The sequence below is a fragment of the Tamandua tetradactyla genome, chromosome 21 (genome assembly GCF_023851605.1).
Source record: "Tamandua tetradactyla isolate mTamTet1 chromosome 21, mTamTet1.pri, whole genome shotgun sequence".
NCBI lineage: Eukaryota > Metazoa > Chordata > Mammalia > Pilosa > Myrmecophagidae > Tamandua > Tamandua tetradactyla.
Window position 1 is genome coordinate 7,345,108 of NC_135347.1, and position 20,034 is coordinate 7,365,141.

General features: G+C 36.6%; 1 protein-coding gene across 11 annotated transcripts in view; it reads left to right on the plus strand.

Annotated features, from left to right (window-relative positions):
* Window positions 1-17,386, plus strand: part of LOC143665447 (uncharacterized) — a 66,165-nt gene extending 48,779 nt beyond the window's left edge. For 5 of the 11 annotated variants that reach the window (XM_077138848.1, XM_077138844.1, XM_077138846.1 and 2 more), the window contains 7 exons: window positions 4,087-4,227; window positions 6,340-6,480; window positions 8,611-8,751; window positions 12,193-12,324; window positions 13,644-13,775; window positions 14,553-14,690; window positions 15,749-17,386. In XM_077138848.1, the coding sequence (XP_076994963.1) occupies window positions 4,087-4,227; window positions 6,340-6,480; window positions 8,611-8,751; window positions 12,193-12,324; window positions 13,644-13,775; window positions 14,553-14,690; window positions 15,749-16,377 (1,454 nt within the window). In that variant the 3' untranslated portion in view covers window positions 16,378-17,386. The remainder of the gene's footprint in view (window positions 1-4,086; window positions 4,228-6,339; window positions 6,481-8,610; window positions 8,752-12,192; window positions 12,325-13,643; window positions 13,776-14,552; window positions 14,691-15,748) is intronic. The other 6 variants (XM_077138851.1, XM_077138850.1, XM_077138852.1 and 3 more) reach the window with 3 other exon arrangements.
* The last annotated feature ends 2,648 nt before the right edge of the window (window positions 17,387-20,034 follow it).

The following is a 20,034-nucleotide window of genomic DNA, read 5'->3' on the forward strand; positions in this document are numbered from 1 at the left end:
ATCTTATACACATGTATGTACATATATATGCATGTATAATCTTATATACAACTGTAACCTTATATATATAGAACGACACTTTTAAAAATTATTTTTAATTTAGATTTGTTCAAGTACTCATATTTTCCTTGATTTTCATTTCTTCTTGCATCCTAGTTTTTTCTGGGCTTCCTTATATTATCATTTTCTTTCTGTCTGAATATTTTACTACTTATTTCTGTGAGGGACTGCAAGAAATGTTTTGTTTTATTTACATTTTCATCTGAGTCCTAAACTATAGTTTTTGTTCTTCCTGTTCCATGAATCTTCCAAAATCTTTGTTCAGTTTTTCAGTCTCTCATCCTCTATTTTTACTTTTTCTTTTCAAATCTGGATGTCTTTTATTTCACTTTAGTGTCCAATTACACTGGTTAGAAGCTGTAGTACCAGATTGTATAGAAATGGTAAGAGTAGACATTCTTATCTTGTTCCTTATCTTCCAGGGTTTTTTGTTTTTTTTTTTTTACCATTAAGATGTTAGCTATAAGTAATCCATAGATTCCCTTTATCAGTGTGAGGGAGTTCCCTTCTTGTCCTAGGTTTTTGAATGTTTTATCAGGAAAGGTGTTGGATTCTGTCAAACATTCTCTGCATCTCTTTAAATAATTGTGTAGCTTTTGTCCAGAATTTTGTTGCTATGGTGGGATGCATTGATGGATTTTCAGATGTTCACTTACATTTCTGGGGGAAATCCCACATGTTCATGCTGTATCATCCTTCTTACATGTTACTGGAATAAGTTTCTAGTATTTTTCTGAGAATATTTGAGTCCCTAATCAGAAGACCTATTATCTGTAGCTTTCATTTTTTCTGATGTCTTGCTCTGGTTTTGTTAGGTCATAATGACCTGATAGAATGAGGAGGGAAATATTTCCTTTTCTTCCAATTTTGGAAGATTTTGTGAAGAATTGGTACTCTTATTTAAAGACATGGTAAAATTCAGAAGTGAAGTTGTATCAGCCTGGCTTTTCTTTGTTGGAAGCTTTTTGATTACTAACTCAACCTCTTTATTTTGTTATAGGTTTATTCAGATTTTTCAATATTTCTTGATTCAAGTTTTGGTAATTGTATGTTTCTTGAGTTGTGTCTATTTCATGTACCTTATCTAATTTGCTGTACAGCTTCTCATTTGCTTATAATTCTTGTTATTTCTATAAGGTTGTTAATATCTTTTTTAATTCTAGTAATTTACATTTTCTCTTTTCCTTGGTCAGATTATCTGAACGTTTGTCAAAGATGCATTTCTGCTTTCATTGATTTTCTATTCCCTATTTCATTAATCTCTGTGCTAACTTTTACTATTTCTTTCCTTCTGCTTGTTTTATGTTTAGTTTGCTCTTATTTTTCCAGTATCTTTTGTAAGATGGGTTTTGTTGGATATACTATTCTTGGTTGAGAGGGTTTTTTGTTCCCACTTTCACTCAGTACTTTGAATATTTCATCCCATGCATTGGGATGAAATATTCAAAGTGCTGATGAGAAGTCAGTTGTCACTCTGTGCATGAACAGTCATTTTTCTCTTGCTGCTTTTATAATTTTATCTTTATCTTTGTTTTTCAGTATTCTTGCTATGATATGTCTAGGTGTTGATCTCTTTTTGTTTATCCTACTCAGTTTATTAAGCTTCTTGTATGCACAGTTTTATACAAGTTAATGCTTTCTTTCAAATATGGGACGTTTTCACCATCATTTCAAATATATATTTTTTTCTGTTTCTTTCTCTCGTTGCCTTCTTAGATTCCCATCACCTATATGTTGGTGAGCTTAATAATAGGCCACAGTTCTCTGGAACTTTGTTCAACTATCCTTATTCTTTATTTCTCACTGTTCTTTGGATAGCATAAGGTTCTAAATCTACAAGTTTACTGATTCTATCTTCTACCAATTTAATTATATGATTGAGTCCCTCTAGTGAATTTACATTTGTTTTGTATTTGTGCATACCTCATGGGGATAGTTGTTTTTGTTTTTGTTGTTGTTTGTTTTGTTTTTTTAGTTTTGCCACTGCTTTATCTTTAACACGTAGAACATAGTATCAAGTACATATCAGATATTCAAATAATATTTGATGAACCGATGAATAATACCTGTTCCTGAATGGATATTTTTATTCCCCATTTTCTTCTCATGACTTACCTTCTAAAATATACATATATTTACCTTAATTTTTATTTTGATGTGAATTATATGAAAGTACACAGAAAAGTGCAGCTATCACAAGTATAACTTGTGGATGATTTTTAACAAAGTAAGAGCAGATTTGTACCCAGATAAAGAGGCATTATTAGGATCTCAGCATCCTCCTTCTGCTCTATTTTTTTCACTACCATCCAAAGAATAATGATTCCACTTACTTATAAAACCCTAGATTAGTTATCCCTATTTTTGAACTCTATAGAAGTGCACATTCTATCCTTTGGGTCTGCCTTTCATTCACCATTACATTTGTGAAATTCATCCATGTTATATGAAATTGCTGTTTGTTCATTCTCATTCTGTTTATATTTCATTGCATGAATGTATATTAATTTCTTTACTGTTTCTCCTTAGCTGGGTTAATAGTTATAGCCTGGGATATTGCCAGTTATGATTTTCTGAACATCATATTACATGTCATATGCTGTTTAGACACATTTTGTTGATGAATGCCTAAGATTTAGCTAGGCAACATTATTCATACTCTATCTTAATTAGTCAGAAATCAGACTTTTTTCATCTTTTCATTTTGTTAATTCAATCAGATACTACTGTTCACTTAGTCTTTTACTCTCTTCTTCTTTAGCTCTTCTCACAATTCCATATTCTCTACACCCTGATTTTCATAGCCTCATGTCTTTTCATTATTTCCTTAGATCTCACAAATACACTAACTTATCTAATCTTGAAAAATATCCATATTAATTACATTATGTAGCTGAAGCACAGAATTCCATGCCAAACACATACACACCAATCTATAATCATGAAATTTGCAACCTACACACGTAAATATATGCAGAATCAGCATGGAAACAAATTGACCATATCATCTGCACTTGCACCAAACTCATCCCATACTTGTCTCACAAATATCAACTCAATCATACTTTATGCCCTAACCCAGTTTTAACCAAAGTGCTATGAGCTTGTACACATCCAGTACACTGTACTCACCATACAGAATTTTGCTCCACTTTTGACATACTACTCTTATGAGACCCAAACTTGAATGTCAAAGGACAATTAATAATTTTGAACAGTTAAAACATGAACAGTGAGCATTGACATTCGAAATAAGGACAGTGAAATAAGGAGATCAAGAATGTTTTATTTCTTCAACAAAATAAATATACCAGAAGTTTCATTTGAGGTTGTAAATCTCTTGGAGGTGGGATGCTGAGGTTACCATAGAGTGAAAAATGAAGAGAAAGGCAAAGGATACCAGAAATCTAAAAGAATGTGAATAGATATGAAAAGCTATGAGTCAGGTTCTAAATGAAAGTAGAGAATAAAGAAATAAGCCAGTTCTCTGCCCAAGTTAGAGACATACTGATGAGGAAAATACATATTGTTTTCAGAAGGGAATTTTGGGAGAAAAATAGTAAGAAGGAATTGAAATGGAAGCAGTGGTTGCAGCTAGAATATCCTACCCCTAAATAAAGTTCTGTGGTTCCCTTAGGAAATGTGTTGCTTCTGAATATAAAATTATGCCCTGGGAACAAGAGTGAGACAATCTAGTCTCGCTGAAATTAGTATTCCAGAACAAAAAGTGACAAAATAGAATAAAGCAATAGTTCCATTTTTTTCACAAATTCTAACACATTCAGGAATATAACATTAATGTAATCCAATCCAAATCTTCACACCCAATGATAACACAAAATTTTATGTGTCCATGCACGTTGGGGTTGTAAGAGGATACAGAGTTTATTTCTCTTGAGGTCAGGGAACGTGTCTGCTCTCAGAGCTCAGAACACGATAGCTACTCAAACTATTTTATGGTGAAATGGATGAATGAATGAATGATCAAACCCTGTATATCTCTTCAACTTCTATTCTATTTTCTAGGCATCACCAACTTATGCAGAGATACTTCAAAATCTGGCTGCCCTATGAAGACTACTAACTCAGCTTGTGAGGAAACAGATAAATCCTCTGTATCAGAATACTTTTCCTGTGTCTCATCTTTACCCATGCCCTCTGGTGCTGGTAAGGAAACAGAAGAAGGACTAAAATCTGGTTAGATGAGGATGTGGGAGTCTGAGGAGATGTGTCCAGCCCTGCCTCTCTGCTCAGGCACTGACAGAAAGGTGTTCTTACGTCCTAGTCCCAACTTTCTTCTTTCCTTTCAGTCAGTACCTAGATTTCTTTTCTGGTCCAGAACAGTAACCCATCAAAAATACGTTTATCTTGTAATTTTTGCACATGCGTTGGGGAAAAATTCTGTGGATATATACTTTAGGAAAAATAGTGTCCTTTAGAGGGTGGGAACATTTATGGGTACAGTCTCTACAACTGATACATTTCAATTATATCTAGAAATGAAAAATTAACCCAAAATAGAACTCTGGCTAATAATAGCTCCGTAATACCTGGCAGTAGAAAATAGGTGAATGCTCTAGGTGGTCATTCAATTATGTGAAGCGTCTTCTATATATGATGCTTTGCTGAAGATGAGCTCACTATCAAAAATTGAAAAAGCACAACTCTAAGCCCGAGGCTGCAAATATAACAAACGGCACGTTTTAAGCCCCAAGGAGATAATGTAATTGAACAACTTTATAGGGAAGGTAGACCGATATGTCCAAAACTATGAAAGATACAAAAGATGGACAATTAAAGAACTATCAAATAAAAAAGGAAACCAGTCTGAAAGGCAACCAATTGAGGTTTTAGAATTGAAGAGTTTTTTCCAACAAATTATAAAAGGGATTACCCAGCAGGTTATAGACCAGTGAAAAGAAGATTAGTGAACTGGGGATAGAGCTGAGAAACTACCTACAATATAAACCAGAGAGATAAATCATTATAAAACATGAAGAAAGGATAAAGGTTAATAAGGAAAAAATGTGGAAAGCAGGATGCATATCAAATTGAGGTATCTGAAAAATAAAACCAAGAAAATATGAGGTAATACTAAAAGAGATTATGGTAGAGAATCTCCCAGAAGTGAGGAAACACATAAATCTTCAAAATCAGGAAGCCTAATGAATCCATTACAGATTAGGCAAAAATAAATTCACACCCAAACACGTGATATTGAAAAAATGCCGAACACTAAAAGCAAAGACTTTATGCAACCTGAGAAAGGGATAGAATACCTTCGAAAGAATGAGGATTTGTCAGGCAGAAAAAACTTATAAACAGCAATTTTTACAAGAATATAAAAGACTGTGCTAGAGATAAGGAACAATCACTATCATACAATAACAAGGATGAAATGAAAATTTTTCAGGTAGAACTATAGAGAAAATGTAAAAAGTACCCAGAAAGAATCTACTCAAAAAATTAAATTCAATTTTCTTCGGTTGGCAAAGAAACGTGAGCTACTAAGATGATAAGCCTGTGATTGAATAATCTCTGATGATTGAAACACCAAAATTAATTACTAATTTGGAAGTGATAAGCAAAATAGGCATATCTAAATCAATGAATCAAGTAGCACGTAAGATACTTTGATGAGTGACTGGGAGTTAAACATCAAAGATCTTTGTTTTTATTCCTCAAAGATAAAGCAAAAGTATTGACTCAAACAAGCAACACTGCACTCAGGAATGTGGAATATTAAAATATTAAAACCTACCCATGGGAAAGCCCCTAGCTAAATACTGAATGTATGGAGACCTTTAAGGTTAATACATCCACTTACTTAATAAGAAGTAATTCCTAAGGGAACCTAAATAAACGTCTGTGGTTCCCTTAGGAATTGTGTTTCTTCTGAATATAAAATTATGCCCTGGGAATCAAGGACTGAAGTGTGAGACAACTAGGCTCCCAGCAAGTAGTACTCCAGAAGAAAAATTTGACACAATAGAAGAAAGCAATTTTTCCATTTTTTTCACAAATTCTGACTCCATCAGGAATATAACATTAATGCAATCCTATCCAAATCCTCACACCCAATGATAACACAAAATTTTATGTGTCCATGCACGTTGGAGTTCTAAGAGGATACAGAATTCATTTCTCTTGAGGTCAGGGAACATGTCTGCCCACAGAGCTCAGAACATGATAACTACTCAAAATATTTTATGGTGAAATGGATGAATGAATGAATGATCAAACCCTGTATATCTCTTCAACTTCTATTCTATTTTCTAGGAATCACCAACTTATGCAGAGATACTTCAAAATCTGGCTGCCCTATGAAGACTACTAACTCAGCTTGTGAGGAAACAGATAAATCCTCTGTATCAGAATACTTTTCCTGTGTCTCATCTTTACCCATGCCCTCTGGTGTTGGTAAGGAAACAGAAGAAAGGACTAAAATCTGGTTAGATGAGGATGTGGGAGTCTGAGGAGATGTGTCCAGCCCTGCCTTTCTGCTCAGGCACTGACAGAAAGGTGTTCTTACGTCCTAGTCCCAACTTTCTTTTTTCCTTTCAGTCAGTGCCTAGGCACTGACTGTTTCTGGTCCAGAACAGTAACCCATCAAAAATACTTTTATCTTTTAATTTTTGCACATGTGTTGGGGACAAATTCTGTGGATATATACTTTAGGAAAAATAGTGTCCTTTAGAGGGTGGGGACATTCATGGGTACAGTCTCCACAACTGATACATTTCAATTATATCTAGAAATGAAAAATTAACCCAAAATAGAACTCTGGCTAATAATAGCTCCGTAATACCTGGCAGTAGAAAATAGGTGAATGCTCTAGGTGGTCATTCAATTATGTGAAGCGTCTTCTATATATGATGCTTTGCTGAAGATGAGCTCACTATCAAAAATTGAAAAAGCACAACTCTAAGCCCGAGGCTGCAAATATAACAAATGGCACATTTTAAGCCCCAAGGAGATAATATAATTGAACAACTTTATAGGGAAGGTAGACCGATATGTCCAAAACTATGAAAGATACAAAAAATGGACAATTAAAGAACTATCAAATAAAAAAGGAAACCAGTCTGAAAGGCAACCAATTGAAGTTTTAGAATTGAAGAGTTTTTTTCCAACAAATTATAAAAAGGGCTGTGGATTACACAGCAGGTTATAGACCAGTGAAAAGAAGATTAGTGAACTGGGGATAGAGCTGAGAAACTACCTACAATATAAACCAGAGAGATAAATCATTATAAAACATGAAGAAAGGATAAAGGTTAATAAGGAAAAAATGTGGAAAGCAGGATGTATATCAAATTGAGGTATCTGAAAAATAAAACCAAAAAAATATGAGGTAATACTAAAAGAGATTATGGTAGAGAATTTCCCAGAAGTGAGGAAACACATAAATCTTCAAAATCAGGAAGCTTAATGAATCCATTACAGATTAGGGAAAAATAAATCCACACCCAAACACGTGATATTGAAAAAATGCTGAACACTAAAAGCAAAGACTTTATGCAACCAGAGAAAAGGATAGAATACCTTCAAAAGAATGAGGATTCATCAGGCAGCAAAAACTTATAAACAGCAATTTTTACAAGAATATAAAGGACTGTGCTAGAGATAAGGAACAATCACTATCAAACAATAACAAGGATGAAATGAAATTTTTCAGGTAGAACTATAGAGAAAATGTAAAAAGTACCCAGAAAGAATCTACTCAAAAAATTAAATTTAATTTTCTTCAGTTTGGCAAAGAAACGTGAGCTACTAAGATGATAAGCCTGTGATTGAATAATCTCTGATGATTGAAACACCAAAATTAATTACTAATTTGGAAGTGATAAGCAAAATAGGCATATCTATATCAATGAATCAAGTAGCACGTAAGATACTTTGATGAGTGACTGGGAGTTAAACATCAAAGATCTTTGTTTTTATTCCTCAAAGATAAAGCAAAAGTATTGACTCAAACAAGCAACACTGCACTCAGGAATGTGGAATATTAAAATATTAAAACCTACCCATGGGAAAGCCCCTAGCTAAATACTGAATGTATGGAGACCTTTAAGGTTAATACATCCACTTACTTAATAAGAAGTAATTCCTAAGGGAACCTAAATAAACGTCTGTGGTTCCCTTAGGAATTGTGTTTCTTCTGAATATAAAATTATGCCCTGGGAATCAAGGACTGGAGTGTGAAACAACTAGGCTCCCAGCAAGTAGTACTCCAGAAGAAAAATTTGACACAATAGAAGAAAGCAATAAAAAGAAAGCATTTTTTTTCACAAATTCTGACTCTATCAGGAATATAACATTAATGCAATCCAATCCAAATCCTCACACCCAATGATAACACAAAATCTTAGTGTCCATGCACGTTGGGGTTCTAAGAGGATACAGAATTCATTTCTCTTGAGGTCAGGAAACATTTCTGCCCACAGAGCTCAGAACATGATAACTACTCGAAATATTTTATGATAAAATGGATGAATGAATGAATGATCAAACCCTGTATATCTCTTCAACTTCTATTCTATTTTCTAGGAATCACCAACTTATGCAGAGATACTTCACAATCTGGCTGCCCTTTGAAGACTACTAACTCAGCTTGTGAGGAAACAGATACATCCTCTGTATCAGAATACTTTTCCTGTGTCTCATCTTTACCCATGCCCTCAGGTGCTGGTAAGGAAACAGAAGAAGAACTAAAATCTGGTTAGATGAGGTTGTGGGAGTCTGAAGAGATGTGTCCAGCCCTGCCTCTCTGCTCAGGCACTGACAGAAAGGTGTTCTTAGGTCCTAGTCCCAACTTTCATCTCCGTTCCTTTCAGTCAGTGCCTAAATTTCTTTTTCTGATCCAACAACAGTAACCCACCAAAAATACTTTTATCCTTTTAATTTTCAGGTATGTGTTGGGGGAAAATTCCGTGGATATTCATTTGGAATAATAGTGTCCTTTATAGGGAAGTGCAATTCATGGGTATATTCTCCACAACTAATATATTTCATTTAAATCTAAAAATGAAAAAGTAACACAAAATAGAACTGTAGCTAATCACAGCTCAGTAATATCTGGCAGTAGACAATGGGAACACGGTCTAGGTGGTCATTGAAGTATGTGATGAATCTGCTATATATGATACTTTACTGAAGATGAGCTCAGAATCAAAAATTGCAAAACACAGCTTTAAGGCCAAGTCTGCAAATATAACAAATAGCAAGTTTTGACTCCAAGGAGAAAATGTAGTTGAACAATTTATAGGAAAGGTAGATTAATATATTTAAAACCATGAATGATACAAAAGATTCACAATTAAAGAAATATCGAATAAAAAAGGAAACCAATTTGAAAAGCAACTTAGTAGAACTTTTAGAAATGAAGTGTTTTTTCCAACACATTTTAATAAGGTCTGTGGATTAAACAGCAGATTATAGACCAGTGATAAGAAAATAAGCGAACTGGAAGACAAAACTAAAAAACTAACTGCAATATGAACCAGAGGGATAAGTCACTGTAAAACATGAAGAAAGGATTCAGGTTAATATGGAAAAAATGTGGAAAGTAGGACACATATCAAATTGAGGTTTCTGAAAATAAACAGAAAATGTGAGGTAATGTTAAAGGAGATTATCACAGAGAATTTTCCAGAAGTGATGAAGCATATTAATCTTCAAAATCAGGGAGCTTAATGAATCCATTACAGATTAGGCAAAAATAAATCCACACCCAAACACATGATATTGAAAAAATGCCGAACTCCAAAAACAAAGGCTTTATGCAACCAGAGAAAAAGATAGAATACCTTCAAAAGAATGACGATTCATCAAGCAGCAAAAACTTCTAAACAGCAATTATAGCATCCTAAAGACAAGAATATAAAAGACTATGCTAGAGATAAGGAACATTCACTATCATACAATACCAAGGATGAAATGAAAATTTTTCAGATAAAACCATAAAGAATATGTAAAATGTACTCAGAAATAATCTACTCAGAAAAATTAAATTCAATTTTCTTCAGCTGAGAAAGAAATGGTGAGCTAATAAAATGATATTCCCATCATTGAGTAATCTCTGACGATTGAAACACCAAAAATGATTACTAATTTGGAAATGATAAGCAAAACAGGTGTAACTAAAGCACTGAATCAAAATAGCATGTAAGATAGATAGTTCGATGAGTGACTGGGAGTTAAACCCTTAAGATCTTTCTTTATATTCCTCAAAGAGAAAGTAAAACCATTGACTCAAGCAAGCAACACTGCACTCAGGAAAACGGAATATTAAAATTTAAAACTCCACCCATGGGAAAGACCCTAGTTAAATTCTGAATATATAGAGAACTTTAACTTTAATATATTCACTTACTTGTTATCTTATTGATGCTTTCATATATTTTCACAAGTTTGAAACAACAGTAATTTACTATATGCAATTTTAGAGTTCATAATGCCAAAATGAATCTTATGGTGCTAAAATCAAGGTATTGTCAGAACTGTTTCCTTCTGGAAGCTCCAGAGAAGAATCTATTATTTGTATTGTCCAGATTTGGGGGGCTTCCTGGATTCCTCAGCTCACAGGCACTTTATCTCATCACTCCAACCTCTTCTTTTGTCACATCTCCTTCTCCTGCCTTTGAACATCTTCCTCCAACTTAAAGGACCCTAGTATTAGATTTAAGATTTACCCTGATAACCCAGGAACATCTCCCCATGTCAAGATCCTTAATCATATCTGCAAAGTCCTTTTCATCATGTGAGGTACATCTGCAAGTTCTCGGTAAACATTATTTACATGTCACAGTTTTCTACCATGAAATATAATATATATGCCATATGTATAATCAGGTAAATACAAGTTTAATAAAGAAATATTAAAATTTCTATCGTATATTGACTGCACACTTTATGTGACAGCACTGTTCCAAGATACACACACGAGAAGCAAACTCTATAGACACCATACAAATCAGGCATCCACCCAGATTTCAACTCGAAACCTAGACAAAATTAAAACTTAATGATACTTATGTTTTAAAGCTTCAATGAGGAAGGAGACACAGTCTCTTATGAATATCTGAATTATAGTAAGCAATCAATACTTACCAAACAGGTGAAAGATTGTACATATTTCTCTAAGTTAACTCTATTTCACAGAAAACTTGCAGCTACAAAATGATGCTGCACAGCTTGGTCACATTTCCCATAAGATCAGGAAAATCTTCTCTATCTCAGAAGATTTACCCTACATCACCTTAAGGGACAAGAAAACTGCTAAGTGGAGATATCTGAACTGAAGTTGGGGGTGGGGTGTGGGAAAGGGAGATTGGGTGTGAAATCCAGCTGAGACTCCCTGTAAATAAACTGGTGTCCAGGCCACATCAGTAACCCAAAGTCTTCCCCTTCTCCCCTGGGAGATGTGCACTGGATCTAAATAAAACAAAGTCTTTGTATTCATGGGGAATCTGAATATCTAAGAGTGCAAGGATATCAGAATAGGGGTATGTTTGAGCAGATGGAGAACCGATGGAATGACAGAGTTGTCAGCAAAACAGTAGAAGACTAACTCAGTCTGAACCTGAGCGGTTGGGTTCTGCTGGTCACAAAGTGGGTAGGGTCCTGACAGGCAGTTTGAAAAGTTCAAGAAAAGTCTGGACTCATACTGTTGGGCAGAAATCTCAGACTGAGTCATTTAAGGAAGGGCCACTGGATTCTCCTGTGTCTTCAGGAGGAGAGCAGAGTACTGCAACTTAGGTTCCTTCATGCATGAGGAAGGGACAAAGATTTGAAATGCACATCTTTAAGCTGTCACACCCAAAGCCACATCCAACTAATCTCAGCACCATTACTCCATTTTCACATCTGTGAACACTCATGCCTTTACTCTCACCTTGCTTATATTCCCAACCACACACATAAGCTAATGTCTTCACACACTAAACCTTCACACTCTCATTTCCCAACATATGCATTCCTCAAATTTGGTTTTGCACAACTTCATTCTTTCAATACTGCACTATAATCGTCATGAAGATAAAGGCCATAGGCATTGTTGTACCTGAGAGAACTTGACTGTTTACTGAATGCAAGAAATAACATTTATGTGGTTTTCCTTCTCTTTTCAAGAATGCCCAGATCTGACTAAAGAAAGTCTGGAGCCTGGACCCTCAGGGTTGTTCCAAGACAACAGGCATATGGAAGAGAAGGACTCAGATTCAGAATACTGTGCCTCTTCTGCAGACAATCTCATCCATACCGGTAAGGGGGTGGGGGACAGGCGGGCCTGAAGATGGACCAGGAGGGAAGGTAGGATATAATGACAGCCTTGAGATGAAATTGAGCTCATTTGCTTAGCAACTGACAAAATCACTCCATCTCTCAAGGACTAGTCCAGGGTCTCTGACCAATCTATGTAAGATTTTCTGTCTCCTTTGGGAGAGGCTCCTAATTTAAAATCCAAGATAAATATGGAAACTCATTACCAAAGAAGGAATTTGTGGCAAGTCTGAATTCTTCATCCCCATCCTACAGTGACACTCTACAATTACCCAGATGCAGATTGAATGTGTTTTGAGAATAAAAGTTTTGACATAGAGTAGGAAGTTTTCAAACAGAGGAAGGGGCTTAATGTGTTTATGGGATGTTGTTTGAGGAACATAAATTTACCTAGTCACTTACTGAAGCCTATGAGTTCAGTTCCTTGGGAAAGGGAAATAAGAACAACTAACTGGAGATTTTCATGATATATTTTAATCCATAATAGTGTAGCATGCATTCAAAATATAAATTGTCCTGGGGAAAAACAACAAACTAAAATTTACTGATCAATGGGGATCAGTAAATAACTGATATAACTATCACTATAATAGTTAGAGGTGAGAAAGTGAGTCAAGCTCAATGTGTTCAAGGGACACTGAGAAAGATGGTGTGACTGATGCGACCAAGTGAAGCTATACCAGAGGAAGTAGGGGGGGCACCTGAGAGGCAAGATGTGGACAATATTGAGAGGTGCAAACTAGAGCCAACCTCAGAGATCTTGTTGGAGGCTCTTACCCATGCTCAGAATGAGCAGTTCTTACAACTCCCGCATCCAACAAGACCCTGAGTACAGATGCTTTAGCGTGAGGAAGGAGGCAGCTGGGAACAAAAAATGGAAAGTCAGTGGATTTTTTTTCCTGAAAATTCTAACTTCCCCAGGAAGCATTTAGGTTTCCATGAAAGAATGGACAACTGACAAACAGAAGCATTTTACTTATGGGCAAACATCAAATTTATTCTTCAAGGTAAATAGAAATAGCGATAACAAATAATACATGCACCTAATTCTATGTCAGGCAAAATGTTGAGCCTCTTATACACTGCACAAAACAACACAGTCCACTCATCTGCAATCCAGCCCCACAATATACACCATTCCAACACATGTTTTTGTATCCTTAGATTTTGGAACGCTGAATAGGGACTCGACTATAATCGTCATGAAGACAAAGGTCATAGGCATTGTTGTACCTGAGAGAACTTGACTGTTTACTGAATGCAAGAAATAACATTTATGTGGTTTTCCTTCTCTTTCCAAGAATGCCCAGACCTGACTAAAGAAAGTCTGGAGCCTGGACCCTCAGGGTTGTTCCAAGACAACAGGCAGATGGCAGAGAAGGACTCAAATTCAAGATACTGTGCCTCTTCTGCAGACAATCTCATCCATACCAGTAAGGGCATGGGGGGCAGGCGGGCCTGAAGATGGTGGACCAGGAGGGAAGATAAGATAGAATGACAGCCTTGAGATCAAACTGAGCTCATCTGCTTAGCAACTGGCAAAATCACCCTATCTCTCATGGACTAGTCCAGGGTCTCTGACCAATCTATGCAAGATTTTCTGTCTCCATTGAGGGAGGCTCCTAATTTAAAATCCAGGATAAATATGGAAACTCATTACCAGAGAAGGAATTTGTAGAAAGTCTGAATGTTTCATTTGAACACTTCCAGTACTATGCCCAGTTACTGCGGAAACCCTACCCCTCAAAACGATCATTGCATTTATCTCTATATCTCATCTACCCTGCATATCTGTAGCTCTATATATACATGCAAAATTCTTCATAAAACCTGCATTGCATATTGTCTATTTACATAATTCCTTATGAGGAAAATTATGCTGAAAATAATGTCCAACTTTTAGTGACTGAAAAGTATATTTTAGAAATGGTATTCCATCTTCAATACTTTGTATACATCCTCAGAAATAAACATAGCATACCCGGTCTTACTCATAAAACCTCCACATGCACAGTCATAATAACTGTTATTGTTTACGTATATTTTGGAAGTTTTAATTGAGAAAGTCAGGTTACTTTCTCTTAAGAGCAAGTCCCATGGGTGGAAGCAATGTCAGGCCCAGGGTATCTATTCTATATGTATTTATTTCCTGAATGGACACAGAACCCAGCAAATATCACATACCTCAGTGTTTTTATTCAATTCCTCAGAAATCTGGAAGTTTCAAGAGGATACTTTGCAGCCTGGGTCAGTAATGGTCTCAGCGTGGACTCAGACAGCAAGAGAAAATTACTCTGACTCTGAATATTCATCCTCTGCCTGCAAGATCACAGTTAATGAGGAAGACAGTAAGGCGATGTGGAGAGGGGCAGGGTGGGCGTGGGTGATCTCAGCTTGAGTAAGAATGCTGTAGAACTGCTCAGACCAACCCTTACTTCATTCACTTTCCCTTCAAAATGGGAAAAAGCTTCATGGCAGAGGAACTAAAACTGAGACCTCTGTGGAGGGAAAAAAAGGGACTGCATTGTCAAGAATAGAACTGAGCTCTTTGGCATAAAATTCCAACATGTGAACACTGGCACAACTGTGGGTAAGCCAGTGGAGAGTGCCGATAAATGTGTGGGAATTTTATCACAACCATCTGCCTCACATCAGCACACACTCATACCCGCATACACACTCGCACATCTAGACTCCATGCCACAAGGGATAGCCTTACTTCTCTTTTCCACTCATTCTCTCAAATGCTCATCCCTGCACTCTCGATCCACACTTCCTATTCCCTAGTGGCAGCAAACACGTATACCCTTATGCCCTGATTCCCTCAATTCTTCCTCAGACTCACTCTTTTACATCCTACTCTCACAAACACCTCACATCACAGATGACTTGTTTCAACTCCCTCAGACAAGAACATACCCTAAAAACCTCACACGCTGTAAAAGCAATGCAATTTCATATGTAGTATTTCTCATCCATGTGCTAATTCATCCACAATGCCTTCTGTTCTTCATAGAACTGTGCATTCTGAGAGCTCATATACTCGTTCTCTAATGCTCTAAGTCTTACAGTGTCATGATCTAACAACATACACCTCTGCTGCACTCACTCACAGGTACTGTCACACCACATATCACACATGCACATACTCAATAACCATTGCATTTCTGGCTCAGACAGGTGCACCCATACAATTTCTTGAGACAGACCACATACTCATTCAATACATATTTATACAACACACACACACCTCAAATAACACACACCACACAGAGAATTCTAAAATACCACACACATGTGTACTTGTTATCCACATACTCACAGACGTAGTCTCAAGGCCATCTTTATTCCTACACACTTCTCACACGTAATCAATTTGTCTTATGTTTGAAATTTTATTTCCCAGGAATCTGTCAGTTTCAACAAGGTGGCCTCGCTCTTGGGTCTTCTGAGATGCCTCAACCCCAGGACTCAGAGCAAGAGGATACTTCCTCCCCCTTGCCACATGTCACTTTACCTTTTCATCCCATCAGTAAGACGTGCATGCCATCCATCCACGTGACAAAAGAGGAAAAACTCATGAACATTTACTACATGCGTGTCCAGATGAAAAGGGGTGTAGCTGTCTTAAGGGATAATACAGAGAAAGAAGTGGAGCCTCCCCTTAAGAAGGCAAAAATGGAAGAAATGACTTGTCCTGAAGAAATTCACACAGGAGCCACCCACTCTTGCGTATCTACCAGAGAACTCTTAACTGAGAGTGAGTCCAACTTGGAGGTAGAAGCCCAAGAGGAAAGAGAAGAGGCTGACGAAGCAGAGATTCCTGCCCTGGAGGAGAGTTCCAGGGCCAAAACCCCCGACTGGCTAGTGGCCCTGGACAGTGGCTTCCGATGCATGGGCTGCTGCAGGGTCTTCCCCAGCCTGGAGGTGCTGCAGGAACACGTGCAGCATGGGGTCAATGAGGGCTTTAGCTGCCAGGCTTTCCATCTTGCCTTGGATTTGCTGAAAAAGAAGAGGAAAAAGGAAGAGAAGTAGGGGTAAATGAAGATGAGAACACCTGGAAGCGATCAGGAAGGAAGCCTTGGTATAAGAACATCATCATGCAAACAGATTATTTTTCAACCCCTACAAGGGAGGAAATGAACCAAACCAGATCCTACAGAGTGGCTCCTGATTGTCTAAGCAGTCACAGTACCCCTCTTTCTTTATACATGCCTACAGCCACCACCCCCCTTATGTCCATAAAACTACTTCTAACAATACCCATTGTTTTCCCCAGAAGTGAGAAGAAGGCAGATACACTGTGTGCAGAAAAGCAAACATCCTCATACAAATTAAAGAGCATTGAGCACCAGTATACTGCTACCACTAGAGTTGAGAAAAGGACAAGGAGACATTTTTGAAGTGGAAACTCCTGGAGGGAAGATTATTGAATTGGTGAGAACCTCAGGGGAAGGAGAAAACCCCAAGAATACTTGGGACTTAGGGTTCTGACAAGATGTGGGATCAGCAGTAGGAAAGTTCACCAGCGATGTCTCCCAAGGTCCAATAATCACTGTCATAGAGATGGAAAAGTTCCTTCACAAGAATATATGCCTTGAGGTAAAGCACATGGTTGATGTCAAATCAATGAGAATGTTTACTTTCCACGTCCTTTGAGGAAATGGGTGCAAAGGCCTGTGTAGCAGTTTAGCCAAACAGATGAGGCCGGACCCATCATGCCTTGGCAAAACAAGGATTCGTGAAAGTTACATCCTCTCTAGGCTTATTCCCTGGCCTGGCTCCCTTCTGACAAGTAATGTCCCCAGGCAGAAAATGGCTTCAATTCAGTTGTCAAAGCCTTTGCTATGCTTCTTTCTGTCCACCCACATTGTCTCTTGGGTTGGTTAGGGGCGGGGAACAAAACGGATACTCAACATATCTTTCATTCATTTTCAATTTTTAGTAAAGCTCATTTGAAGCCAAATCTTATGGAAATAATTGAGTTTTGATAGTCTTATTATTGTTAAATAAAATGTCATGTAGTTTAACCTTACCTCTGTAGTAGATTGTATGCTTTTTTAAGAAACTGGGACATAGTTTTTTTTGTACTCACAAAAAAGTACAAAGTGATATAGCAAAGAGTTCCACAATGGATTTTGCTAAAAAGGAAGGATAAAATTTCTTACATGCTACCAATTTCATTTTTGATATGAAAATTGTCAAATTGGCCTCCTGAATTTGAAAATTTACCTTCTTTAGGTTATCCTCCCAGTTCTGAGAGATTGACCAAAACTTGGCTTTGGTTCCATTCTCTGACACCACTGGTTTATTCATATTTTGTCTCACTGCAGATGTCACAGGTGACAAAGATTCATTAAGTGGTATCTATCCTTTGTCTCCCTTTTAGTCTCTCTTGCTTGAGTCACCTTGTCACCATCTGAGGAGTTAGTGGCTATGGAAAAGTATTTAGAGTCTTGAGATAATTCAGGGTACCAGAAAGACCACTGCAGTGACAGCAAGGTGGAAAAGACCAAGAGACTACAGGAGACTCCTCAACTAGAGTCCTAAATATCCAAACCAATTACTCCTAAGCAGACCGAAGGACTCAGAGACAGGAACCTTCTATGGCCGGGTGGTCTGCTCAGGAATTTTGTGCAATTGAGCTTCTAATAGCAGAGGTCTTTCTCCCGGTACAATACGTGATGTCAGCCACACCACAGACTCCCTCCCTGTTCTGCCAATAAGTAGTTTAAGGCCCTCATGTTTCCCACACTACTTAAGTAAGGGAGTGAAGAGATTTTTGTTGGGCAGCTATGGATTTAGTGGTTTTATCAGCAAGTGCACTTAAGGTTGCAGATAATTTTCTAATCATAGCTTCATTAGCGCTAACTCTCCCAACCAAGGGAAAAGAGACCCAAGGAAGCAAATCCTGCATCATGTATTCCCCTCAGCAAATCAAATCTTACTGCATTATGTAAGCTTAAAGCAGTAGTCTAGTGTTCAGTTTCTGATTTATTAAGTAAGGGAAATGGAGTAATGTACATCATATGAGGTAATGTAGAAAATAGGATAATGACTACATTGGCCAGTCAATTGCCAGGTATTGTGGCACTTTTTGAACATTCAAGTATTTATTTTATCAATAGTAATGTTGCAAAGAACATTTCTGATCACAGTACAATAAAATTAGAATAGACAAAATCAGAAAATGGAAAATTCTCTTCTACCTAGACATAAAAGGGAGTCAAATCATTAATTTGGGCAAAAGTAAATACTCTATTTACACTACAGAGTATCCAAAAAAAGACTATAGGCCTAAGGGAAATAACATATTTATTGTACATTTTTTCAGGTTAAACATAAATCCTTTTAGAGATACTTCATTTGAATAGGTATTTGGTGTTTTAAGGAAAATATATTATTAAAAATAAATTTATCTTTTACTATATGGAGAACTTGCATAAGCACATACTCACACTCAAGCACGTTGATAACATGCTTTCACTCCAAGTTAAATATACTCTTGTTGGATATCTTGTTAGGTCATCAAATCAACTACAGATGTGAAAATCTACTAAGGAGGGTGATACGACAGTGGCTCAGTAGCAGAATTCTCACCTGCCATGCCAGAGATCCGGATTCAATTCCTGGTGCCTGCCCATGCAAAAAAATAACACAAAAAACAAAAAACAAAAAAAAAAACAAAAAAAGTATATCAATTAAAAAAAAATTCTAAGAAGATTTAAAATTATTTGCTGGCAGCTCAATAAAAAGCCCATAAATAAATAAAATATAATAAATAAATAAATAAAAAGCTCACCCTATCAGTACATTAAAAACATGGATTTTTTTTGAGGAAATAACAGCAAAATCAAGTCAGAAATGCAATCCTCATCATTACTATGATAAGGCCCAACATTCCACTCAAATAATGGACCCTCACATACACAGCTGATCACATAGCATATACAAGGAAGACTTATCTCTTTATCGAGTTGTGAATTGTGTTTGTTACACCCTTTCTGAAATTTCTAAAGAATAACACAAAGTATAAAAGTATATAATTGTATATCAATCAATTTTAACAGTACCATGTACCCACTTCACTTTACCACAATTTTCTAAATTGTTTTCTTCTCATTTAATGAGGATTATGATCATTGAAGTACATTTGCTTATTATTGATGGCCAAATATTTCTGATATCTCCTTCACTTCAAAGTCACAAATAATAGAGAAGAGTATTTAGATTAAACTTTCAAGCCCTAACCTTCTCTGCATTTAGGGGAAATTGTTTTACAGATAAAAGTTCAATTAATCTGGGGTGAAGTAACCATTGTAACTTTTGTAATAGTTCCACGTAACAGAACATTACTTTAGCAATAAAAGATTGATTACTCATTCTAGGAAGCAGAATAAAGCAAACAATAATCATTCTTCAGCTAGATAGAGGCAGCACTCTCTTCCTTCTTGTACTACTTGCTGTAGTATTTCTCAAAATGTGTACAATTCAAGTAAAATTTTGAAAAAAGAAACGCCTATATGTTAATCTTTATCTCAACCTCCAGCCTTTCCCAGAAGCTGTAGTCATTCCCTGTAGAGAACTGGGGCAACTGAATGCTGTTTTAGGGAAAAAGAAAAATGTAAGGGATATTCCTGACACACTAGAAGGGAAAGAAAGATCCAGCTTTCAAACTAGCTAGTGGATTGT